This window comes from Bombina bombina, chromosome 3 (assembly GCF_027579735.1).
Source record: "Bombina bombina isolate aBomBom1 chromosome 3, aBomBom1.pri, whole genome shotgun sequence".
Classification (NCBI taxonomy): domain Eukaryota; kingdom Metazoa; phylum Chordata; class Amphibia; order Anura; family Bombinatoridae; genus Bombina; species Bombina bombina.
Genome location: NC_069501.1, coordinates 627,101,906 through 627,129,367, shown reverse-complemented (window position 1 = coordinate 627,129,367; position 27,462 = coordinate 627,101,906). Strand labels below are relative to the sequence as shown.

Below are 27,462 nucleotides of genomic sequence, written 5' to 3'. Positions count from 1 at the left end.
TCAAAATGCCTACAAATACACCCCTCACCACACCCACAATTCAGTTGTACAAACTTTGCCTCCTATGGAGGTGGTGAAGTAAGTTTGTGCTAAGATTTCCACGTTGATATGCGCTTCTCAGCATTTTGAAGCCCGATTCCTCTCAGAGTACAGTGAATGTCAGAGGGATGTGAAGGGAGTATCACCTATTGAATACAATGGTCATCCTAACGGGGATCTATTTCATAGGTTCTCTGTTATCGGTCGTAGAGATTCATCTCCTACCTCCCTTTTCAGATCGACGATATACTCTTATATGCCATTACCTCTACTGATTCTCGTTTCAGTACTGGTTTGGCTATCTGCTATATGTGGATGAGTGTCTTTTGGTAAGTATGTTTCATTTATTTAAGACACTCTCAGCTATGGTTTGGCACTTTGTATATAAAGTTCTAAATATATGTTTATACTTATATTTGCCATGATTCAGGTTTATCAGTATATTTCCTTTTTTGCAGACTGTCAGTTTCATATTTAGGAAATGCATTAAAAAAAAAAAAAATTTACCTGAGGTTTTCAAATTGATTCTTTTTTCTAAATTGCGGGCTGTATTAGGCTTGCGTGAGCGCAAAATGCTATAATTTATTGCGTCATTCTTGGCGTGAGACTTTTTTGGCACGAGAATTACGTTTGTTTACGCAAATTCGTCATTTCCAGCGTCTTAGTTGACGCCGAGTCTTTTCACAAGGTTGCATCATCTATGACGCTCATGTTTGTTGCAGACGTTTTTGGCGCCAAAAAATATATTCAGTTGTGGGCGTCATACTTGGCGCCAAACTGTTTGTCATTATTTAAGACTTCATTTCCTTTTGCCTCTGGTCCTTTTTTTTTTCTTTGTCAGAGGCCTATTCTGTTTGCATTTTTTCCCATTCCTGAAACTGTCATATAAGGAAATAAATAATTTTGCTTTATATGTTGTTTTTTCTCTTACATATTGCAAGATGTCTCAATCTGATCCTGTTTCAGAATCTACTACTGGAATCTTGTTGCCTGATATCGGTTCTACCAAAGCTAAGTGCATTTGTTGTAAACTTGTAGTAACTGTTCCTCCGGCTGTAGTTTGTAATAGTTGTCATGATAAACTTTTACATGCAGAGAATATTTCTATAAGTAGTGTTGCATTACCTGTTGCTGGTCCTTCAACATCTAATGTTCAGGATATTCCTGTCAATATGAGAGAATTTATTTCTGATTCCATTCAGAAGGCTTTGTCTGCCATTCCGCCTTCCAATAAACGTAAAAGGTCTTTTAAAACTTCTCATACAGTTGATGAATTTTCAAATGACCGACAACATACTGATTTATCTATCTCTGATGAGGATCTGTCTGATTCAGAGGATCCTGCCTCAGATATTGACACTGACAAATCTTCGTATTTATTTAAAATGGAGTATATTCGTTCTTTATTGAAGGAAGTGTTGATTGCATTAGTTATAGAGGAGTCTAGTCCTCTTGATACTAAAACTAGTAAACATTTAAATTCGGTTTATAAACCTCATGTTGTTATTCCAGAGGTTTTTCCAGTTCCTGATGCTATTTCAGATATGATTGCAAAGGAATGGAATAGACTGGGTACTTCTTTTACTCCTTCTTCAAGGTTTAAAAAATTGTATCCTTTGCCTACTGATAGATTGGAGTTTTGGGAAAAGATCCCCAAAGTTGATGGGGCCATCTCTACTCTTGCTAAGCGTACTATTATTCCTACGGAAGACAGTACTTCTTTTAAAGATCTTTTAGATAGGAAACTTGAATCCTATCTAAGGAAGGCTTTTTATGTTCAGGTTATCTTCTTAGGCCTGCTATTTCTTTGGCTGATGTTGCAGCTGCTTCAACTTTTTGGTTGGAAACTTTAGCGCAACAAGTATCAGACCATAATATGTATAGCATTGTTACGTTAATTCAACATGCTAATAATATTGTTTGTGATGCCATTTTTGATATCATCAGAATTGATGTTAGATATATGTTTTTAGCTAGAAGAGCTTTATGGCTTAAATCTTGGAATGCTCATATGACTTCTAAATCGACGTTGCTATCTCTTTCTTTCCAAGGTAATAAATTATTTGGTTTTCAGTTGGATTCTATCATTTCAACTGTTACTGGGGGGAAGGGGGCTTTTTTACCTCAGGATAAAACATCTAAGGGTAAATTTAAAGCTTCTAACCGTTTTCGTTCCTTTCGACAGAATAAGGAACAGAAACCTAATCCTTCCCCTAAGAAATCTGTTTCCAATTGGAAGCCTTACTCAGTCTGGCATAAATCCAAGCCATTTAAGAGATCTAAACCAGCCCCCAAGTCCGCATGAAGGTGCGGCCCTCATTCCAGCTCAGCTGGTAGGGGGCAGACTAAAATTTTTCAAGGATGTTTGAATAAATACATTCCAAAATCATTGGATTCAGAACATTGTCTCTCAGGGGTACAGAATAGGTTTCAGAGTAAGACCGCCTGTGAGAAGTTTCTTTTTCTCACGTTTCAGACCTGGAGTCTTCTGGGGTAATCGTGCCGGTTACTTTTCAGGAACAGGGTATGGGGTTTTATTCAAATCTGTTCATTGTCCCAAAGAAAGAGAATTCATTCCGACCAGTTCTGGAATCTGGATCTAAAAATCTTAAATCGTTATGTAAGAATACCAACATTCAAAATGGTGACTATAAGGACTATTCTGCCTTTTGTTCAGCAAGGGCATTATATGTCCACAATAGACTTACAGGATGCATATCTTCATATTCCGATTCATCCAGATCACTATCAGTTCCTGAGATTCTCTTTTCTAGACAAGCATTACAAATTTGTTGCTCTTCCTTTTGGCCTAGCAACAGCTCCAAGGATCTTTTCAAAGGTTCTCGTTGCCCTTCTCTCTGTAATCAGAGAGCGGGGTATTGCAGTGTTTCCTTATTTGGACGATATCTTGGTACTTGCTCAGTCTTTACGTTCTGCAGAATCTGACATGAATCAACTAGTGTTGTTTCTTCAAAGACATGGTTGGAGGATCAATTTACCAAAAAGTTATTTGATTCCTCAGACAAGGGTAACATTTTTAGGTTTCCAGATAGATTCAGAATCCATGACTTTGTCTCTAACAGACAAGAGACGTTTGAAATTGGTTGCAGCCTGTCGGAACCTTCAGTCTCAGTCATTCTCTTCAGTAGCTATGTGCATGGAGGTTTTAGGTCTCATGACTGCAGCATCGGACGTGATCCCCTTTGCTCGTTTTCACATGAGACCTCTTCAGCTTTGTATGCTGAACCAATGGTGCAGGGATTATACAAGGATATCACAATTAATATTCTTAAATCCCAATGTTCGACTATCTCTGACTCCATCAGGATCTCAAATCATTAAATTTGAAGGTATGGAAATTGAACGCTTAGTGCTTAGTCATAGAGGTTTTTCTGACTCAGTAATTAAAACTATGCAGGCTCGTAAATCTGTTTCTAGAAAGATTTATTATCGAGTTTGGAAGACCTACATTTCATGGTGTTCTCATAAATTCACTTGACATTCTTTTAGAATTCCTAGAATTTTACAGTTTCTTCAGGATGGTTTGGATAAGGGTTTGTCTGCAAGTTCTTTGAAAGGACACATTTCTGCTCTTTCTGTCTTATTATACAGAAAAATTGCTAAACTTCCTGATATTCATTGTTTTGTACAGGCGTTGGTCCATATCAAGCCTGTCATTAAATCAATCTCTCCTCCCTGGAGTCTTAATTTGGTTTTAAAGGCTTTACAGGCTCCTCCGTTTGAGCCTATGCATTCTTTGGACATTAAATTGCTTTCTTGGAAAGAGTTGTTTCTTTTGGCCATCTCTTCTGCTAGAAGAGTTTCTGAATTATCTGCTCTTTCTTGTGAGTCTCCTTTTCTGATTTTTCATCAGGATAAGGCGGTTTTGCGGACTTCATTTAAATTCCTACCTAAAGTTGTGAATTCCAACAATATTAGTAGAGAAATTGTTGTCCCTTTCCTGTGTCCTAATCCTAAGAAATCCTTACATTCTTTGGATGTGGTGAGAGCTTTGAAATATTATGTTGAAGCTACTAAAGATTTCAGGAAGACTTCTAGTCTATTTGTTATCTTTTCTGGTTCTAGGAAAGGTCAGAAGGCTTCTGCTGTTTCCTTGGCTTCGTGGTTAAAGCTTTTGATTCATCACGCTTATTTGGAGTCGGGTAAATCCCCGCCTCATAGGATTACGGCTCATTCTACTAGGTCTGTTTCCACTTCCTGGGCTTTTAAGAATGAAGCTTCAGTTGGTCTTCTTTGCATACATTTACTAAATTCTACCATTTTGATGTTTTTTCTTCTTCAGAAGCAGATTTTGGTAGAAAAGTTCTTCGGGCAGCTGTTTCAGTTTGATTCTTCTGCTTATAATTTCAGTTTTTTTCTTTTTCTTTATTAGATTAAAATTTATGATTTGGGTTGTGGATTATTTTTTTTCAGTGGAATTGGCTGTCTTTATTTTTATCCCTCCCTCTCTAGTGACTCGAGTGGATTTCCACATCTTGGGTATTTGCTATCCCATATGTCACTAGCTCATGGACTCTTGCCAATTACATGAAAGAAAACATAATTTATGTAAGAATTTATCTGATAAATTCATTTCTTTCATATTGGCAAGAGTCCATGAGGCCCACCCTTTTTATGGTGGTTATGATTTTTTTGTATAAAGCACAATTATTCCAATTCCTTTGTTGATGCTTTTTTTTACTCCTTTCTTTATCACCCCACTGCTTGGCTATTCGTTAAATTGAATTGTGGGTGTGGTGAGGGGTGTATTTGTAGGCATTTTGAGGTTTGGGAAACTTTGCCCTTCCTGGTAGGATTGTATATCCCATACGTCACTAGCTCATGGACTCTTGCCAATATGAAAGAAATTAATTTATCAGGTAAATTCTTACATAAATTATGTTTTTCTCTGCGTGTGCATGTGAAGCATATCTAGATTTCGTCACTGCACCCACATTTTACATAATGCAACTGTTCAGATCATCACTGGAGCTTGTATCATGTCAGCAATTAACAAATTGAGTCATTACCAGATGGTACAAGCACCTTAGGCTCTCTGAGCAAGTGCTGTGTTTAAAATGCTGGTGCACGGAGCATACTTAAATACACATTTGAAACAGCTATAGCAGGGGTCGCCAACCTTTCGGACCCCAGGGACCACCAAACTCACAATTTTGAATCCTGTGGACCACTAACATTATTTTTTTTTATAAATGTGCAAACCTATATAATGTATGTATGTATGTATATATATATACAGACAAACATACTGTACATAACTAGTATAACCATAGCTAAGTTTACATTATATATTTACACATTTTTAAGAATTATTTTTTGGAACTAGCTGAATGACAGAACTGAGAGAATACTTCCAAATGACAGATGAAGGGTGAGTGCCAACATTTGAGCTGGAAACAGAGAGTGGGAAAAAAAGAATTATGTTTAAAAGGACCACAAGACTTCCAAGTTACCTCCCCAGTTAGGAGTTATTCAAAACTACTTATGATCATGGACAGACATTGGAGTCATAAATTAAGTTTATAACAGAAAGCTCTGAATATGTATGTGAGCTAACCACGACTGATGTTACTGGCAATTACTATAATACTGGTGGGATATGGCTGATCTGCTGGATGGCAATTACTGGAATTCAGGTGGAATGGCTTTGTGTGCGGGGAAATTATTAGAATGAAAAATAATTAATATTTAATAAAAAAATAAAAAAAGAAGATGGAGGGGAGGAAGACAAACAGTGATGTAAGTCCATCTGAAGGAATTAGGAAATCTACTACATAGAGACAGGTAAAGGGAAGAAAATAAATGAAATATAAGAGAGAGATTTTTTTTTAAAGATTTTCTTTTTATATACTTTAATTCCACTATTTCAAGCTAAGACTATACCAACCTCTGCTGGCTTTAGAATGGAAGCATCTTCCTTTGAGCTGCGCGCTGGGCTGGAGGAATTAAAAATACCATTTAGCTAGGCAAGTTGCGCAGTACGTGAATAGGGAGATTGTAATTTAACTCCTCTGTCGGTTTTCACTGATGTCCAGCTAGGAACTGTAGGGAGTTGCAGCACAACGGGGGTGATACCATCAGAGAAGATTAATTCCTGCTTGGTTGTGTCACGGACCCAAAACATCTTCTCACAGACCACTAGTGGTCCACGGACCACCGGTTGGTGACCGCTGAGCTATAGATTTTATTAGAAGCATTTTTGCTAATGCATATATATTACAAAATTGCTTCTGTTCAATATTGAAATGCACCCATGTGGTTTCCAATTTTGGCTAAAATATCCCTTTAACAGAGCATCATTTCTAGTCAGAGTATGTAAAAGCCGCAATTTTAGTGATAGATGTTAGAATGTGCCCTCTAGAACTCCTAACTCACCGGTAGACCTTTGAATCCTCTTTTTTCTGTAAGTCTCCAGAGCCCGTCCTGAGCAGTCACCTTCATATGTTTAATCTCCATATTAAATCTGAGCAAACAAAATGAGTGGACAAGCTTTTTGAAACATCTGCAAATGTATAGCAAGATATCTATACAGAGAAAATACCCACATGCAAGTGAAACGATAACGAACAACATAACAAATGTGCCATAGGAAATGAACAAATGTAATTACTTGATGCTGATGGCAAATTCCCCTGAGTCTTTTACCCTCTGTCTGACCAGAAATGTCCCATCAGATCGATTAGAGAGGAGTTGTTCAGCTTCTTTCCTTTCCATGGGTCCTGCATGCCTGGACACAAAGCAATTGAGAGTCTCATGTGAAACTAAAGGAGTGAAATATGACACATAATGCAGCTAGGGCGCTTCTCATGATGACAGATGTTGAGTGAGCCATAAATATGATAAATGTGTTGGAGGCCAAGATTTATTTTTACATTGTTTGGAAGCGGGAGACACTCACCAGGTCCTCTTGTGTAATAAGTTAAAGATGGTCCAAATATCTGGTAATTAGCGATTATGATTGGTCGGATTTTCATTATCATTAACAGTGTTTGTTTAATATGTCTGAGAATAAGTACATAAGACATGCCCCCTTGAATGTGTATCCTTCCTGAGGTATAAAGATTTGTGGTAGAGAGTTTTGCATCCTAAGAAATACTGGGGTCTCATAGCATGTAGAAAACATGTAGACAGTATGAGTGGTTTATACTCACCAGGCATATATAGACAGATCCGGCACTGGGCTCTGTGAAAAGATAGCCAACGTTTTCATTATGTTTTATAGATAGAGTTGTATTCTATACAGACAGGGCTTTGGTTTATACTCTATGTGTATATATATATATATATATATATATATATGTGCCACAGCAATAGGAAACAAGGTTTATACTTGATAAATTTATACCATATTCAGACTGATAACAACTGTATTTGATACTCTTGGGTATACAACTTTAAACAGTTTAGAGAAACACCATTTCAGGAGAATTTTCCCCCCCAAAAAAACTTTGCCTATTCTATTGGCTTTAGTTCTGTGTTTTAGCCAATCTAGTAACTGTTTAGATTAAAAAAAAAAATAGAAATACCACTAACAGAAGATTCAGGGATCCGTTTAGGCATCAGGGGCGCGATCCGATATACGGCGCAGGTTTCGGCGCAAGCGTGGAAACCTGCGCCGCCCGTAGTTTCAGCTCGCAACTCGAGCTATCCCATATACGGCGCCGTCAGATGCTAAAGTGCCGTAAGTCTGACAAACTAGCGATGTCCAGAAATCTGCGTAAGTACAAATTTCTGGAGTTACCAGGGACTTATGGCACTTTAGAAACTGCCGGCGCCTAAAAAAACTGACTAAAGTATTAAATCTCCCGTACTGTCTAACAAGCCTCCCAAACATAGCCCGACATGTATACCCCTCTATCCGCTATCCCCCCTCACTCTCCTAATAATAAATGCATTAACCCCTAAACCGCCACTCCCGGACCCCGCCGCCACCTATATTAACTACCCCCTAATGTGAGCCCCTTACACCGCCGCCACCTATATTAACTACCCCCTAATGTGAGCCCCTGCCCCTTACTCCGCCGCCACCTACATTACCTACCCCCTAATGTGATCTCCTTACACCGCCGCCACCTACATTACCTACCCCCTAATGTGAGCTACTACCCCGCCGCCAGCTATATTAAAATTATTAACCCCTAATCTAATCCCCCTACCCCGCCGCCAGCTATATTAAAATTATTAACCCCTAATCTAATCCCCCTACCCCGCCGCCAGCTATATTAAAATTATTAACCCCTAATTTAATCCCCCTACAGCGCCGGCAGCTATATTAAATTAATTAACCCCTAAAATACTAAAATATCCCTGCCACTAAACCTAAGTCTAACCCTACAAATAGCCCTGAAAAGGGCATTTTGCGTGACATTGCCCCAAAGTAACCAGCTCTTTTACCAGCCCTTAAAAGGGCTTTTTGCGAGGCATTGTCACAAAGTAATCAGCTCTTTTGCCTCTAATTTAAATCCCCCTACACCGCCGCCACCTATAATAAATGTATTACCCCCTAATCTAATCCCCCTACACCGCCGCCACCTATAATAAATGTATTACCCCCTAATCTAATCCCCCCTACACCGCCGCCACCTATATTAACCCTAATTATATTAGGGTTAATATAGTTAATATATATAATATAATAACTATATTAACTATATTAACCCTAATATAATTAGGGTTAATATAGTTAATATAGGTGGCGGCGGTGTAGTGGGATTAGATTAGGGGTTAATGTATTTAATATAGGTGGCGGCGGTGTAGGGGGATTAGATTAGGGGGTAATACATTTATTATAGGTGGCGGCGGTGTAGGGGGATTAGATTAGGGGGTAATACATTTATTATAGGTGGCGGCGGTGTATTGGGATTTAGATTAGAGGCAAAAGAGCTGATTACTTTGTGACAATGCCCCGCAAAAAGCCCTTTTAAGGGCTGGTAAAAGAGCTGGTTACTTTAGGGCAATGGCCCGCAAAAAGCCCTTTTAAGGGCTGGCAATAGAGCTGTTTACTTTGGGGCAATGCCACGCAAAAAGCCCTTTTCAGGGCTATTTGTAGGGTTAGACTTAGGTTTAGTGGTAGGGATATTTTAGTATTTTAGGGGTTAATTAATTTAATATAGTGTGTAGAGGGATTAAAATAGGGGTTAATAATTTTAATATAGCTGGCGGCGGGGTAGAGGGATTAGATTAGGGGTTAATCATTTTAATATAGCTGGCGGCGGGATAGGAGCTCACATTAGGGGGTAGGTAATGTAGGTGGCGACAGAGTAAGGGGCTCACATTAGGGGGTAGTTAATATAGGTGTCGGCGGTGTAAGGGGCTCACATTAGGGGGTAGGTAATGTAGGTGGCGGCGGTGTAAGGAGATCACATTAGGGGGTAGGTAATGTAGGTGGCGGCGGAGTAAGGGGCTCACATTAGGGGGTAGTTAATATAGGTGGCGGCGGTGTAAGGGGCTCACATTAGGGGGAAGGTAATGTAGGTGGCAGCGGAGTAAGGGGCTCACATTAGGGGGTAGTTAATATAGGTGGCGGCGGTGTAAGGGGCTCACATTAGGGGGTAGGTAATGTAGGTGGCGGCGGAGTAAGGGGCTCACATTAGGGGGTAGTTAATGTAGGTGGCGGAGGGGCCGGGAGCGGCGGTTTAGGGTTTAAATACTTTATTAGGGATTGCTGCGGGGATCGCGGGTGACAGGTAGATAGACATTGCGCATGCGTTAGGTGTTAGGTTTTATTTTGCAGTTCGCGGTTGTCAGGTAGATAGACATTGCGCATGTGTTATGTGTTAGGTTTTATTTTGCAGGTAGTTTAGGGAGTTACGTAAGGCTTACTACGCCTGCAATTTGTGGCGAGGTGAAAATGGAGTAAGATTTCTCCATTTTCGCCATGAAGTCCTTACGCTGTATATTGGATACCAAACTGCGCTGGTTTGGTATACCTGTCTATGGGCCAAAAAACTACGGCTGAAGACAGAAATATACGAGCGTAACTTCTATGTTACGCCGTATATGTGATACCAAACCAGCGCAAAATTTGGCGTCGCCGGCTTTTGCGGGCGATGCTGCATATCGGATCGAGGCCCATACATCTATATAAATTGTGTCAGTAATGGGAGATCAAATGTTATCTGCTCCATTATGCCCTGAGTGAGTAATTGTAAGTATTGCCACAGTCCAGTTTCCCCTGGGACATTACCCTAGGAACATTCTTATGTTAAATTCCTGCTATATGGGGACTCGCTTAACTTGAAGTCACTCCGAATAGAGGTTAGGTTAGCAAGAAGCTGTATAGAGCAAAGTCAGTCCTCTTTATTTACAAAAAATAACAATAATCAGCCCCACTGCTCATGCTGTCTGTCATACTGCAAATAGGCAGACACAGAATTAAAGATGGAAGAACGGTAAAAGTCTTTGTGGCGGAAATGTCATCCCAACTTTCAATTCAAACTATGTAGCCAGTAAAACTGAATGAATATTATATCATTGGATATGAAAGCAAACTTTTATTTTTATAAAGGAAGTGTTTTGTTCTGAAGAATGTTATATTTTTATACAGAAATTATTATTTTAAACTTACAGACACATAAGGTTTCACATGACTGCAGGGGAAGAAGCCAATCTTATTACTAGATGTGTTTCTACCCTGCAAGAAAGTTAAAACAAATAATGTGCTTTATAAAATGATTCAGGTGCACTGTTATAAAAGGCAAAAGGATAGATATAATGACATTAAACATAGGTAATGTGATACAAGTATGTCACATAGATGTGGTGGCACTGACATAAGACACTGATATACAGATGAGATTCAGGTGAGAAGATACATGACCCAGGGTAACATGGAACAAAATACAATAGTTCTGTTATGCTGAGACATGGAATGCCAGGGAAGTGAAAGTGATAATCTGATAGACTATCCTGCTATTTACCTCCCACCAGTACTGGTCAGCTTCTGCTTTTGTCAGTTCTATTATAGCTCCCACTTCCATTTGTAGAGGAGGACCAAATGCAATAGGGGGAGGAGGGACCCCAGAATATTCCTGATAGGTTTCCATCTTTGTGAGTCCTGTTAAATATATAAAGTCAGAGGTTGAGGCTCACTGAATTGTTGATTGATTTTCTTTAGTAGCAACAGTAGGAACAGATATTGGATTCACCTTATATGGGGTCTACTCCAATCCATTAAATGGGTTCGGCAAAAGTGCTATTATTATTAGCATTTACATTTAAAGCACCGTCAAATTCTGTAAACTACATACATAAGTAGGGCTACACAATTACACTGATTCATGGTAAAAAGAAATACAGATACATAAAATTGACTAAACAAAACAAATTAATACAGGAGATCTGTGTTCGAAGAGCTTACAATCTACTGGTTGAGGGGTTAGGAAAAGCTAGGTGTGGGTCACATTGATTGTAGTTGTAGCAGTAAGCTAAGAAAGTTCAAGATTTATGTTGTTGGTTAGGATAATGAGGACCTTTCAGAAGAGAGGTAGAGCCCTAGAAGCTGTGCAAGGTGGGAGATATTCTAATGGAGGGTAAAAAGCTCCATAGAGTAGAAACAGCATGGGTGGTGGGATAGGGAAATAATGATGACATTGTATAGATGTAGGAAGGAGGTAGATCAAAGAGGGTGGCTTTGGAAGTATTTTGAAATAAGTGAGGAAATGTAGTTTGGGAATTGGGATGTAGTTGTTCTTCATAACTTTATAGGTTAGGGTTTTTGTATAGATTCTAAAGCATACCCTGGCTATAAGAAAACTCTCTAAATATTGCAGCAACATATCTTGTGGTCAGCAATATCTCAAGACACTCACTAATATGTTGGTGCCTGCAATTTATGTGCGCTCCACAAATTTTGAACACATTTGACCATGTACTTCATCACAGATATACCTGAATTCAAGGGCTTTGCTCCTACATGCAAGAGGACAAACTTCATTCTTCATACTGGTCTACCAACTGCAAATGCTCTCAGTTTATCACTAAATTCTGTCAGGCTTTTGATAAGATTTGGGTAACACCATTTATATTCTGCCCATCATTTTCAGATGATGGACTAAGAGAACAAAGAAAAAAACTGAAGACATAACTTCACAGTTACTGCAATACCTCCCAGACTAACTGGGCTGATCTTCCTTTGGCTAAATGATCTCAAATACTGACATACACTCTTTCCTTCGACTTCACAACCCTTTGCAACCTATGAATACCACCCATGTACTTTTCCTTGTATAATCCACCAATTAGGGCTCTTGCCACTGAATGTGATGCACAAAATGTTAATAATAGACTGGCTATGGATTAAGATTTTTTCTGATAAGAAATGTCATGCTTATCCTCCATATCATATCAGGTATTTAGTAAGCATCTTAAATTAAAACAAAGAAAGAAAAATAAATACCGCTACAGAATACGTTTGTGTGTGAGAAAGTACGGGTTAAAGCCAGACAGGGGCTGCGTGGAGCTGGCAAAAAAGCGGTGGACTGAACACACAAATCCAAAGTCAAAGAAGAAGCAGCTATCTTTTTCACTGTTTGCTCGGTAGCGGCTTCTTCTTTTACTTTAAATTAAAACAACCCTCTGGTGAATAAGGTCCTTGTTTTGTTGTTCCTATTTACAGTTCTGTAGCTTATAAACTACATTCCATTTTCATCCAGTTTTTCATGTATCCCTAATTAATCCTGTAGTCCATAACCTCTTTACCAAATGTGTGTTATGTTTCTTTTTTATTTTCAATGTTCATCCGTAGTATGATGTACCACAGACTGTGGCCTCTAAACATTTCAAATGTGCTCTGAAATATTTGCTTTAGTGATCATGATAAACCCAAATAGATCTCTGTAGGGGCCCTTGAGGGGAGGGCACTGTCATGCTTGATCATTTTTTCAATTATATATATATATATATATATATATATATATATATATATATATATATATATATATATATATATATATATACTGTATATATCTGACATAATTTTTTTTATGTAATAGTTGCATCATCCACATTATTGTTTGCATATTTCCACCATGCATGGCTTTGGTTTGGCAAAAATCCTGCATTTATTTTACCCTCAGCCACCATTTGTGATAGTATATTGTGGGTGCACTTGATTTTTTTGACTACACTTTGGAATTCTCCTATCAATAGGTCAAGTCCTGGGGCCTATCCAGTATGTTGGGATAATGCTGGGATATCAAAGAGGATAAAGTGGAAGCGAAACTTGTCAGATGACAGAAAAGGGGTCAGTGAGGCACACTAAACTGTAAGTGTCTTTCAAACTTTAAGTGAAGGTAAAGTAAAACGTACTGTATTAAAGAATTCAATATTTCAATGCAAAATAATAGTAGTTTCATTCATGATTATTTTTATACCTCAATATAAATTTAGAATTCTTAGATTATTCTCATCGATCCGGCTCCCAGTAAATCAACCCGTTTTTTTGTTTTTTTTTCTGTACAACGATCACGTTGTTTGAAGAGCCAATTGATTGTCTGGCCGTTAGTCGGCCGTCAATTGACGTCAGCATGTTTAGTACAGTATGCGCATGCGTAGCCTTCTCTTGTTCTTTGCGGCCAAGCGAGCGCGTCCTCGTTTCGCGCATGCGCACAAAGAAATTTTTGGGCAAGCAGTGAAAGCCCATCTCATCAAGAACGGCAACAAAATATGCGCATACGCAGTTCCTCCATGCTCGATGTGCACGAGCTTACTAGACACGTATAGAGCGGGTGGGACCGCTCTATACGTCACAGCATCACAAACCAGGAAATGGAGGATGGGAGGAGATTCTGCAGGGAACGGTATGAGAAATCAAGTTAAAAATATACCGAAATAAATACATTAGTTTAAAAAACAAACCTAGCGACTGTATTTGAATAAGTAAAAGGTACATAAATTCAATAGTTAATTAACCTAACTTTACATTCACTTTAATAAATGGATTCATTTTTAACCCCATTTCAGTCTCCTCATAAATTGATGGACTAGTGAAACAATTTAAGTAATATTACTTAATCGGATATATTACTAATATGGGATGCGTTTTTTTTCCTCAACAGTTTATGTAGCCTTAATTGATTGTAATTTTGGCACTTCTCATGTTAACAGATCACCCAAGTAAAATTTGGATAATTGGGAAACTAGGGTGTCAAAATAAATATAATTACAATATTGTTACAATGTGTTTGTTGTGCAAACGATTGCAATGCAACTTACTTCTTTTTTTTGGCTTTCTTTTCTATGGCATTCCAACTCATAAGAAAAGTGGCTATTTGATTTAATACATAAATTAGTTGAATGCATACAAAATGAGAAGCGCTCTACCAGCAACGGGCATCAGCTCAGTAGCTTATTCTATGGCAATTTAACACCTAGATGCAGCTTAGTTTAATTTACTTGAATTAAGTTTTTTGCACTTCATGACTTGCTTGCAGGTAACAGTATCATTTAATTTTTATTTTTTTATTTTATAATGAAAAAATTTAACAAACATTAAAGTGAATGTAAATTTTCATGAATGAGTGCCCGGTTTTTAAAAATACTATTAAAAATAGGGGCACTTGGGGCGTGTCTGAACAGTGAACCCGAGTGGTCACACTTCTCCAGGGATCCAGTTGATTTACTGATTTCTGGTAATAATTGACAGCAAAACATCACTTAAAGCTCGCTATAACATAGTACTACTGCATAGTACTCTACAATCCACAAAAACTGCTGTATTTCTGACGCTGGTAAACGGGATCAGATGACACAGGCCTGCAGTGGCAGCTAACAGCCAGGCAGCGCACACCCCTCAACACTGCACCTAGAAGCCCAGTATAACTAACAAACAATGTAAAATGAGCAAGAATGTAAGAGTAACCCCTTACTGCACATACAACACTACAACTAAAAATGGCCGCCACACGTCAACAACTTGAAAACCTAGAGAGACTCATGTTAAATCTAATAGACAGAGCCCCACTCAACTTCTTCTTAAGTCACTGTCATGCAAGTGATATAACACCCGCTCCCTCGGAAGGAGCTCCAGATTTAAACCCTTTCACAGAGACTAAAGCAATTACAAGCACAGCGGCCATCAGTAACCAGCATAAGAGGCCTAACGCCACCTATCTGCCTAGAGAGCCTCACAGCACAAAGGAACTCATACTAAATCAACATACTTCTCCGGCCAATACTTTTAACTCTGCTTCTACACATCTTTATCCCAGTACCCAGATACCTCTGCCGGAGGGACGGAGAAAGAAACCAGATGCGCCCTGGCGGGGACTTGGGGGGGGTCTCCAAACGGCCGTGAATCTTTTAAAGACAAGCGTCCTGATCTGCAACACAGCTTCAAATAGTACTGGAGACATATACGCTTCTAAACAAGAAGTCCTTAACAACATATACAACACTCATTGGTACCGGAGTGCTACAAAAGCATTATCAGATGATGAAATAATGGAACTCTTGGTGTCAAAGAAATGGCCCGTTCAGCCTTCTTTTAGAGGGCACTCAGCCTACTCCGTGGCAAGATCCAAACATCATAAAGACTGTAGGAGCTAACAAAAACAAAAAACTCTCAATATACCACCTTGCAATGGGTCATACAGTTCAATAGCAGCATATACAGTTCAATAGCATTCACTTTAATTTGAAACAAAAAAAATAAAATTTTAATGATCATATTTGAGTTGTGTCCAAGTTTTATAGTTTAAAAGTGTGCATTGACCTATATGTTTAACTTATTAAATCAGGAATTATTGTTTATAAAATGTAAACAGAGAACGTGTGACAACAAAACTTAAAAAAATGTACTGCTCAAAGAAGAAGCCAAAACCATTTTTTTAAGTATTTAAGACTGATCAAGTGAAAACCTGAGTGAGAGAGTATCTGATTAATTTCACAGTGCAAAATTTAAAAATAAATAAATGAAAAACAGGTTTTTTAATGGATTGGAATAATTTCAAATTTGAAAATGCTGTGTACACAATTCAAGAATACTTGTTATGCTGTCCTCTAGAGCAGGGTTCTTCAAACTATTTCCCCAAGACACAGTGCAATGATACTACATACTTTCACGGCCCTATTTTTATGCTTCGCCTGAAAATTTCTTAAGTAATATACAACAAGGTAGCTCCAATTTGTTGCTGATGTGTGTGCTGAAGTGATGTGTGTGCACTTTATTCATGAATGCAGTCCAACTTGAATATGTTGTATAGGTAATAACACACACACACCATGCCAACAACACCTGCTATAGATAGGCTGACCATATTTCCTTGAGACAAAAACGGGACATTAAGATGTCAAAAACGGGACAGGGTTAAAATTCTTTATTCATAGGGAAAAAAAGTAAGATTTTAACAAAAGTTCTTTTATGACATGAATATAAACTATTGAGCCAACAATTATCCTTAGCTGAGTTGCCCAAAATCATTGTTATATGGTGGATAAACTGAGAAAAATTTGGAAATAGTTACTTGATAATGATAATTGTTATTTATAATGTCTGTACAACCAGCACTGCAGCAGCATAATAATAAGCATAATTAATGACAATTTAATTGATTGACAGGCACAGACACTGGTCTTACTTTTACCATGCACAATTCTTGTAGAACTTAGACATTTGATCTACTTGATCACTATGTTTGTATGTTCACACTGTGACACAAGAAGATGGTAAGAATTATCTCTCTGGTGATGGTCAGCCACTAATTCGGGTGATGGCAGAGGCAGATGATCATCACATCAGATGAAGACAGATCTAGTCCGACTCCTGTCCTTACTAGGCACTAGCTAGTAGTTCTAACTTCCCTCTCGTGACCAGTCTCTCTCCTCAGTTCAGTCTGACAGCTCACGACTGAGTACTGACCTGCTGTCACTTGCTTTCAATGATCACGCCCCTAATTTTGAGTGCGGGCGGCATAGACGCGGTGCTGTGGATCATGTGGGCATGGCCACCCAACCCAAACCCTGCAGTTAAAAAAAACTACCCTTCCTGCCGGCAGGGAGTTTAAAAAATGTTAGTAAGTGGTATGTGTGCTAGAAAATGACACTTGCGCTGGTCGCACAGTCTAATAACCCTCAAAACGGGACAAAATGAATATTATTAAAGAAACGACGGGACAGGGGAAGAAACATAAAATAACGGTACTGTCCCTTTCAAAACGGGACATATGGTCAGCCTAGCTATAGAGGTTCTGGTAACAACTCAACATCTGTCTCATGATGTATTTCTGTGCATTTAAACTTTGTAATTTGCTTCTATTATCAATCTGTCTTCATTCTCTTGGTATCCTTTGTTGAAAATCTCAGGATCTAGAGCACTAGATGGCAGCACTATTTCCTACCACAAAGTACTCCAGACACCTACCTATGGTTAAATTTTCTCATATATATGATCATGTTTGAGTGCACAAAATAAACAGTACTTTGATGCACATAATATACAAATTATTAGAAAGAGGGCTCAAAATCAGTAGCAGGGGAAGTTGTTAAAGGGCCATGATACCCAAATGTTGAAACACTTGAAAGTGCTGCAGCATAGTACAGCTATGACTAGCTGTACTATGCTGACTGGAAAATATCACCTGAACATCTCTATGTAAAAAAGGAAGATATTTTACCTCAAAATTTCCTAAGTATTCACACCCCATTGTGAAGGACTTTAATCAGCAAATCAGTATGTCTGTCTTTATGCACACTCATGTTATTTCCCTATTCAGTTTACGGAAGTTTACTATGAAATCTCATGAGAGTTAAAGGGACAGTCAAGTATAAATTAAACTTTCATTATTCAGATAGGACTTTAAATTTTAATTGACTTTCCAATTTACTTTTATCATCAAATTTGCTTTTTTCTCTTGGTATTCTTAGTTTAAACTAAACATAGGTAGGCTCCTATGCTAATTTCTAAGCCTTTGAGGGCTGCCTCTTATCAAATGCTTTTTAAATCTCTTTTCAACACAAAGAGACAGAAAGTACACGTGGGCCATATAGATAACACTGTGTTTAGGCACAGGGGGTTATTTAAGATCTAGCACAAAACAATGCTAAATTTAAAACAATAGATAATAAACAGTCATGTGATCAGGGGGCTGGAAGAAGGTTCTTAGATACAAGGTAATCACAAAGGTAAAAAGTACATTAATATAACTGTGTTGGTTATGCAAAACTGGGGAATGGGTAATAAAGGGATTATCTATCTTTTAAAACAATAACAATTCTATGGTTGACTGTCCCTTTAAGTCAAATCTCATGATATCACAGTAAAAGAGTACATGACCTCAGCACTGTTGATGCTGATTGACTGCAGTTCATTTCTTTATGTAAAATATCTTCCTTTTTTACATAGAGATGCTCAGGTGATTATTTTCCTGTCAGCTTTTTACAGTTATACTGCATCGGTTTCAAGTGATTTAGCATATGAGTATTATGTCCCTTTAAGATGCTTTTATTTCCATTTTAGCAGTTGCTTAATAGCTCCCAGGCAGATTAGTTAGTTATTAAAGTAGAATCTGTATATAAACAACCTTCAACAATTGGCTTTCCATGTGATCCTCACTTCCTTGTTGATAATAAATCTTCTTGTAGAATTACAGGTCACACCTGTTCTTGCACGTGAGTCTAGAGTATATGCAATCCCTCCTCTTGTGGGATTACAGCCAATATATTCATTTTCTCTATCTCTAATATCACAGGTTATATAACTATTTGTAACTGAAATTACAGGTTATATATCCAAGATTGTGAGTTCTAAAGTTTGCAGGGAACTAGACACAGTAACTAAGTCAATCTTAGCAACTATCCTACTACAAAATATTCCCTAATTGCTTTAAAACTAACTTTAAGATGTCTGACTTTTGCATGCTACACAATTTCCTACAATGTATCTTAAAGGGACATAAAACCCCAAAATTCTCTTTCATTTCTTCGTTTTCTTGTTATCCTTTTTACTCTCCCACTTCCTGTAGAGCTTAGGGGTAACATAAGCTAATTCAAGGAATTTAGTGTGTGCCTCCCTGAGATCCATTGACAACGTGGCCTTTCGGACTCTTTGTATACTGTTTTGTATCTGTGCCTTGGTGACTGGGTGTACTAGCATGCTCTATGGTGTGTTCGTTGTCCGGGGCCAGTAATATTTTATAAGTTGAGGAGATAGATGTGGATCCGTGTGCGTGTAGACTGCAAAGTTGAGATACCCCATTATTGTCTCTCGGAGAGTCTATCAAATTAACTAGTTCAGCGACATAGTGTTTTGCCTGTAGGTAGGCAAAGTGATGTGTTCGCGGCAGTGCATAGGTCATTTGTAGGTGTGCAAATATGCAAATGGTTTTCCCATCTCCCTCTAGTAACCTAGTAACCTTACTCACTTTTGTTTTAATTATACCCCAAGCTATTTATTTTGGTCAAACAATAAAATATGATAAAACATAATTTATGTAAGAACTTACCTGATAAATTCATTTCTTTCATATTAGCAAGAGTCCATGAGCTAGTGACGTATGGGATATACATTCCTACCAGGAGGGGCAAAGTTTCCCAAACCTTAAAATGCCTATAAATACACCCCTCACCACACCCACAATTCAGTTTAACGAATAGCCAAGAAGTGGGGTGATAAGAAAAAAGTGCGAAAGCATATAAAATAAGGAATTGGAATAATTGTGCTTTATACAAAAAAATCATAACCACCACAAAAAAGGGCGGGTCTCATGGACTCTTGCTAATATGAAAGAAATGAATTTATCAGGTAAGTTCTTACATAAATTATGTTTTCTTTCATGTAATTAGCAAGAGTCCATGAGCTAGTGACGTATGGGATAATGACTACCCAAGATGTGGATCTTTCCACACAAGAGTCACTAGAGAGGGAGGGATAAAATAAAGACAGCCAATTCCTGCTGAAAATAATCCACACCCAAAATAAAGTTTAATGAAAAACATAAGCAGAAGATTCAAACTGAAACCGCTGCCTGAAGTACTTTTCTACCAAAAACTGCTTCAGAAGAAGAAAATACAACAAAATGGTAGAATTTGGTAAAAGTATGCAAAGAGAACCAAGTTGCCACTTTGCAAATCTGATCAACCGAAGCTTCATTCCTAAACGCCCAGGAAGTAGAAACTGACCTAGTAGAATGAGCTGTAATCCTATGAGGCGGAGTCTTACCCGACTCAACATAGGCAAGATGAAATAAAGATTTCAACCAAGATGCCAAAGAAATGGCAGAAGTTTTCTGGCCTTTCTAAAACCGGAAAAGATAACAAATAAACTAGAAGTCTTTCGGAAAGACTTAGTAGCTTCAACATAATATTTCAAAGCTCTAATAACATCCAAAGAATGCAACAATTTCTCCTTAGAATTCTTAGGATTAGGACATAATGAAGGAACCACAATGTCTCTACTAATGTTGTTGGAATTCACAACTTAGGTAAAAATTCAAAAGAAGTTCGCAACACCGCCTTATCCTGATGAAAAATCAGAAAAGGAGACTCACAAGAAAGAGCAGATAATTCAGAAACTCTTCTGGCAGAAGAGATGGCCAAAAGGAACAAAACTTTCCAAGAAAGTAATTTAATATCCAATGAATGCATAGGTTCAAATGGAGGAGCTTGAAGAGCCCCCAGAACCAAATTCAAACTCCAAGGAGGAGAAATTGACTTAATGACAGGCTTTATACGAACCAAAGCTTGTACAAAACAATGAATATCAGGAAGAATAGCAATCTTTCTGTGAAAAAGAACAGAAAGAGCAGAGATTTGACCTTTCAAGGAACTTGCGGACAAACCCTTATCTAAACCATCCTGAAGAAATTGTAATATTCTCGGTATTCTAAAAGAATGCCAAGAAAAATGATGAGAAAGACACCAAGAAATATAAGTCTTCCAGACTCTATAATATATCTCTCTGGATACAGATTTACGAGCCTGTAACATAGTATTAATCACAGAGTCAGAGAAACCTCTTTGACCAAGAATCAAGCGTTCAATCTCCATACCTTTAAATTTAAGGATTTCAGATCCTGATGGAAAAAAGGACCTTGAGACAAAAGGTCTGGTCTTAACGGAAGAGTCCACGGTTGGCAAGAGGCCATCCGGACAAGATCCGCATACCAAAACCTGTGAGGCCATGCCGGAGCTACCAGCAGAACAAACGAGCATTCCTTCAGAATCTTGGAGATTACTCTTGGAAGAAGAACTAGAGGCGGAAAGATATAGGCAGGATGATACTTCCAAGGAAGTGATAATGCATCCACTGCCTCCGCCTGAGGATCCCGGGATCTGGACAGATACCTGGGAAGTTTCTTGTTTAGATGAGAAGCCATCAGATCTATTTCTGGAAGTTCCCACATTTGAACAATCTGAAGAAATACCTCTGGGTGAAGAGACCATTCGCCCGGATGCAACGTTTGGCGACTGAGATAATCCGCTTTCCAATTGTCCATACCTGGGATATAAACCGCAGAGATTAGACAGGAGCTGGATTCCGCCCAAACCAAAATTCGAGATACTTCTTTCATAGCCAGAGGACTGTGAGTCCCTCCTTGATGATTGATGTATGCCACAGTTGTGACATTGTCTTATCTGAAAACAAATGAACAACTCTCTCTTCAGAAGAGGCCAAGACTGAAGAGCTCTGAAAATTGCACGGAGTTCCAAAATATTGATCGGAAATCTCACCTCCTGAGATTCCCAAACCCCTTGTGCCGTCAGATACCCCCACACAGCTCCCCAACCTGTAAGACTTGCATCTGTTGAGATTATAGTCCAGGTCGGAAGAACAAAGAAGCCCCCTGAACTAAACGATGGTGATCTGTCCACCATGTCAGAGAGTGTCGTAAAATCGGTTTAAAGATATTAATTGAGATATCTTTGAGTAATCCCTGCACCATTGGTTCAGCATACAGAGCTGAAGAGGTCGCATGTGAAAACGAGCAAAGGAGATCGCATCTGATGCGGCAGTCCTAAGACCCAACATTTCCATGCATAAGGCTACCAAAGGGAATGATTGTGACTGAAGGTTTTGACAAGCTGATATCAATGTTAAACTTCTCTTGTCTGACAAGGACAGAGTCATAGACACTGAATTTATCTAGAAACCTAAAAAGGTTACCCTTGTCTGAGGAATCAATGAACTGATTGGTAAATTGATCCTCCAACCATGAACTTGAAGAAACAACACAAGTCGATTCGTATGAGATTCTTCGAAAATGAGAAGACTGAGCAAGTACCAATATATCGTCCAAATAAGGAAATACCAAAACCCTATTCTCTGATTACAGAAAGAAGGGCACCGAGAACCTTTGAAAAAAAATTCTTGGAACTGAGGCTAGGCCAAACAGTAGAGCCACAAAACTGGTAATGCTTGTCTAAAAAGAGAATCTCAGACACTAAAAGTGATCTGGATGAATCGGAATATGCAGATACACATCCTGTAAATCTATTGTAGACCCTACAGTAACCATCTTGAATGTTGGTATCCTAACATAACGATTCAATAATGATAGATCCAGAACTGGTCTGAAGGAATTGACCTTCTTTGGTACAATGAAGAGATAAAATAAAACCCCAGCCCCTGTTCCAGAACTGGAACTGGCATAAATACTCCAGCCAACTCTAGATCTGAAACACATTTCAGAAATGCTGAGCCTTGCTGTGTCAACTGGGACACGGGAAAGAAAAGAATCTCTTAGCAGGAGGCCTTAACTTGAAGCCAATTCTGTACCTTTCTGAAACAATGTTTCTGAAACCAGAGATTAAGAACGGAATTGATCCAAATTTCTTTGAAGAAAACGTAATCTGCCCCATACCAGCTGAGCTGGAATAAGGGCCGCACCTTCATAGGTACTTAGGAGCTGGCTATAGGTTTCTATAAGGCTTGGATATATTCCAAACTGGAAATAGTTTCCAAACTGATACCGCTCCTGAGGATGAAGGATCAGGCTTTTGTTCCTTGTTGTGAGGAAAGGAACGAAATGATTATTTACCCTGGAAAGAAAGGGAAAGCAAAGTTGACTTAGAAGACATGTCAGCATTCCAAGTTTAATCCATAAAGCTTTTCCAGCTAAAATAGCTAGAGACATATACCTGACATCAACTCTAATGATATCAAAAGATGGTATCACCAATAAAATTATTAGCATGTTATAGAATAATAATAATGCTATAAAATTATGATCTGTTACTTGTTGCGCTAAAGCTTCTAACCAAAAAGTTGAAGCTGCAGCAACATCCGCTAAAAATATAGCAGGTCTAAGAAGATTACCTGAACATAAGTAAGCTTTTCTTAGAAAGGATTCAATTTTCCTATCTAAAGGATCCTTAAATGAAGTACTATCTGCCATAGGAATAGTAGTACATAAGCAGGAGTAGAGACAGCCCCATAACCTTAGGGATTTTTGTCCCAAAAAACTCTAATCTGTCAGATGGCACAGGATATAATTTGCTTAAACGTCTAGAAGGAGTAAATAAATTACCAAAATTATTCCATTCCCTGGAAATTACTTCAGAAATAGCATCAGGGAGATAAAACACTTCTGGAATAACTACAGGAGATTTAAAAACCTTATTTAAACGTTTACATTTAGTATCAAGAGGACCAGAATCCTCTATTTCTAATGCAAATAACACTTCTTTAAGTAAAGAACGAATAAATTCCATCTTGAACAAATACAAAGATTTATCAGCATCAACCTCTGAGACAGAAACCTCTGAACCAGAAGAACCATTATCAGTATCAGAATGATGATGTTCATTTAAAAATTCATCTGAAAAAAAGAGAAGTTTTAAAAGACTTTTATGTATACTAGAAGGAGAAATAACAGACATAGCCTTCTTAATGGATTTAAAAAATAAAATCTCTTATGTTATCAGGAACACTCTGAAAATTAGATGTTGACGGAACAGCAACAGGTAATGTAACAGTACTAAAGGAAATTTTATCTGCATTAATAAGTTTGACATGACATGCAATACAAATAACAGCTGGAGAAACAGATACCAAAAGATTATAGCAGACTTAGCTTGGTAGCTCCAGCACTGTGCAGTGATTTTCCTGTAGTATCTTCTGACTCAGTTGCAACGTGGAACATCTTGCAATATGTAAAAGAAAAAAACAACATATAAAGCAAAATTGATCAAATTCCTTAAATGACAGTTTCAGGAATGGGAAAAAATGCCAGTGAACAAGCTTCTAGCAACCAGAAGCAATAAATAATGAGACTTAAATAATGTGGAGACAAAAACGACGCCCATATTTTTTAGCGCCAAAAAAGACGCCCACATTATTTGGCGCCTAAATGCTTTTGGCGCCAAAAATGACGCCACATCCGGAACGCCGACATCCTTGACGCAAAAAAACGTCAAAAAATGACGCAACTTCCGGCGACACGTATGACGCCGGAAACAGAAAAAAATTTTTGCGCCAAAAAAGTCCGCGCCAAGAATGACGCAATAAAATGAAGCATTTTCTGCCCCCGCGAGCCTAACAGCCCACAGGGAAAAAGTCAAATTTTTAAAGGTAAGAAAAAATGATTGAAACAAATGCATTTATCCCAAATATGAAACTGACTGTCTGAAAATAAGGAATGTTGAACATCCTGAGTCAAGGCAAATAAATGTTTGAATACATATATTTAGAACTTTATATAAAAGTGCCCAACCATAGCTTAGAGTGTCACAGAAAATAAGATTTACTTACCCCAGGACACTCATCTACATGTTTGTAGAAAGCCAAACCAGTACTGAAACGAGAATCAGCAGAGGTAATGGTATATATAAGAGTATATCGTCGATCTGAAAAGGGAGGTAAGAGATGAATCTCTATGACCGATAACAGAGAACCTATGAAATAGACCCCGTAGAAGGAGATCACTGCATTCAAATAGGCAATACTCTCCTCACATCCCTCTGACATTCACTGCACGCTGAGAGGAAAACCGGGCTCCAACTTGCTGCGGAGCGCATATCAACGTAGAATCTAGCACAAACTTACTTCACCACCTCCATCGGAGGCAAAGTTTGTAAAACTGAATTGTGGGTGTGGTGAGGGGTGTATTTATAGGCATTTTAAGGTTTGGGAAACTTTGCCCCTCCTGGTAGGAATGTATATCCCATACGTCACTAGCTCATGGACTCTTGCTAATTACATGAAAGAAAATGCCATTTAAAGTGTCATGTTCTTACTTTTTTGTTTGCTTTTATTTTTGGAGTGGAGGCGGGGTGAGGAGGTAGCTTAAAATAGTAATAAAAACTGTTAAACAGAATCTCAGAATGTCACTATCTAAGGTTATTTGTTAAAGTCTGACCCTTATGTGAACACTTTACACACATGCTGTAACTGACTAAGATATTTCTTACCAGGAATTCAATCTACACACACAAGGTTGGCTAGTCAGAGCAGTCCATGGAAAGTGAAACTTGTATAAAATAAGATCTTCAGTCTGTAGTTTTACGTAATATAAAATAGTAAAGGATGAAAAGAAAGAGGTACAACAGCCTGAAGATGAGGTGGGGCTGTTTGTAGTATATCGCAAGAAACCAAGAAAGGACGTTGGCACCACTCTAGCACATCAGCTAAGTCACTACCTTGACATATCTGAAGGTCAGAATGCTCTCTTGTTCTGGGCTATGAACATGTAGACTCTTCCAGCACTATTTAAAGTGGACATCAGGGTCTTAGCAGTGCCTGCTTCTACTGGTCCGTTGGATCGTTTTTTCATACATGGAGGCATCATACTACGACCCCATCGTGCACAAATGCCTGATAGACTTTCGGCCATTTTAATCTTTTGCAAGTGCAATGCCTAATATGATCCAAAGAAAAGAACCCTCACTCACAATGACTCTCTCTCAAAGTATGACAGCACAGCATTCTTCAATTACTTGCGTTTTTGGGTACTTGGCAGTTGTGTTATTTTTATAATAATTTTGTTACTATCATTTACCAATAAATACTGTTGTTTCACTGTTTGTCCTTATGTCAGAATTTAAATTTTTAAATCCAGCATGAAATTGAACTGGGAAAAGAAAAAAAACATTTTAAACACCTTCCTGATGTGAATTAGTCTACATTACTATTTTGACGCTATATTATGCAAAGAGTACTAATGATGACTTGTTGAACACTTAAAGCTGAGCTTGACCTAGACTTGCCTTTGTTAACTCGAGACTTGACTTGGACTTGCTTGTCTTTACTCAAGACTTGACTTGGGACTTGAAAGTTTTGACTCGGGACTTACTTGTGACTTGCAAACCAATGGCTTGGTCCCACCTCTGTAAGCTTTGTTACAATTGTTTTTAGTTTAGGTTAGTGTATTAGCTAATTATCAAGTGTTGCTGTTATGTTTTCTGTTCTTTACCTTATTTGGTTCTCAAAAAGTCAATACAACTATTTAACTCTAAAAGGGTTGTTTGGTGTGTGCATCTGATCTGAGGCTCTAGGGTCCCTGGAATATTGCTGGGTACTTGTATCTGATTCAAAGAGACACTGCACACTAGATTTCTCTTTGCATAAATGTTTTGTAGATGATCCATTTATATAGCCCATCTGGGAGTGCTGATTTTCAGGCTCCTAACCAAGCCCTAAAGTTTTAGATGTATACTGATTTATACAGGTTCCTGTTTGTATAAAGGGGGGGGGGGGGGGGGGGGTGTCTGCTGTTCCTGTTTCCCAGCCCCTTTCACTGGGTGTCCCAGCCAAACCTCATCAACAGTGCTAAACTGGGAGCTTCTAAGTAAGTTTTTAAAAAGTTTTATACTGGCTTTTTAGTGAAATCGTAACAAAAAAGTTAACAAAATCTGTTTAAATAACCATAGAAATAGTCTTATCCACATAACAATTACTTTGTCTGAAACAAGCAATAGGGCAGTGTTTTTCAACTCCTGTCCACAGGGCACACTATAACAGTCAGATTTTCATGCTATTCCTAACCTGCTCTCAGCCCATCGGCTGATTTTTTCACCTGTGCTCTAGTTCAGATGCCATGATCATCTGGCCTGCTAGTGTGCTCCAAGTACAGGTGTTGAAAAATACTCTTTTAGTGGGTTGTTTGTATCCCCAGTTTCCAGTTATCTTGCTCTTCATGGTTTCTTTTTTTTGCAGTAAGCCAATCAAAAGCTTTAGTGCCTGTTCCATTGAAAAATAGAGCTTTCTCATATGCTTGTGCTCTAGTGCTGCTATAGTGTAATACACCACAGGAATGATATGTTTTTGCACAGATCACTAGTGACCAGTTGCTTAATGGGTGATAGTAATAACTTGTCCTGCTATATTGGCTGCTCCACATAAGTATTATTACATAATGATAACTACACAATCCTCACTCTTTCCCTTCCTTACAAGTAGTTGTTACTTTTTCCATTATCCATTTGTCTCTTTTCCCGAGTGAAGATCCCACCCCTTCTCTATATTTCTGT

General features: G+C 38.3%; 1 protein-coding gene across 1 annotated transcript in view; it reads right to left on the bottom strand.

The window, feature by feature from the left end:
• VAV1 (vav guanine nucleotide exchange factor 1) overlaps positions 1 to 27,462 on the bottom strand; it is a 214,518-nt gene that overhangs the window by 50,326 nt on the left and 136,730 nt on the right. The window contains exons 20-24 of the mRNA XM_053707291.1: positions 10,980 to 11,116; positions 10,628 to 10,693; positions 7,212 to 7,243; positions 6,671 to 6,787; positions 6,436 to 6,523 (exon numbers count right to left, since the gene is read on the bottom strand). Coding sequence (XP_053563266.1) covers positions 6,436 to 6,523; positions 6,671 to 6,787; positions 7,212 to 7,243; positions 10,628 to 10,693; positions 10,980 to 11,116 — 440 coding nt within the window. The remainder of the gene's footprint in view (positions 1 to 6,435; positions 6,524 to 6,670; positions 6,788 to 7,211; positions 7,244 to 10,627; positions 10,694 to 10,979; positions 11,117 to 27,462) is intronic.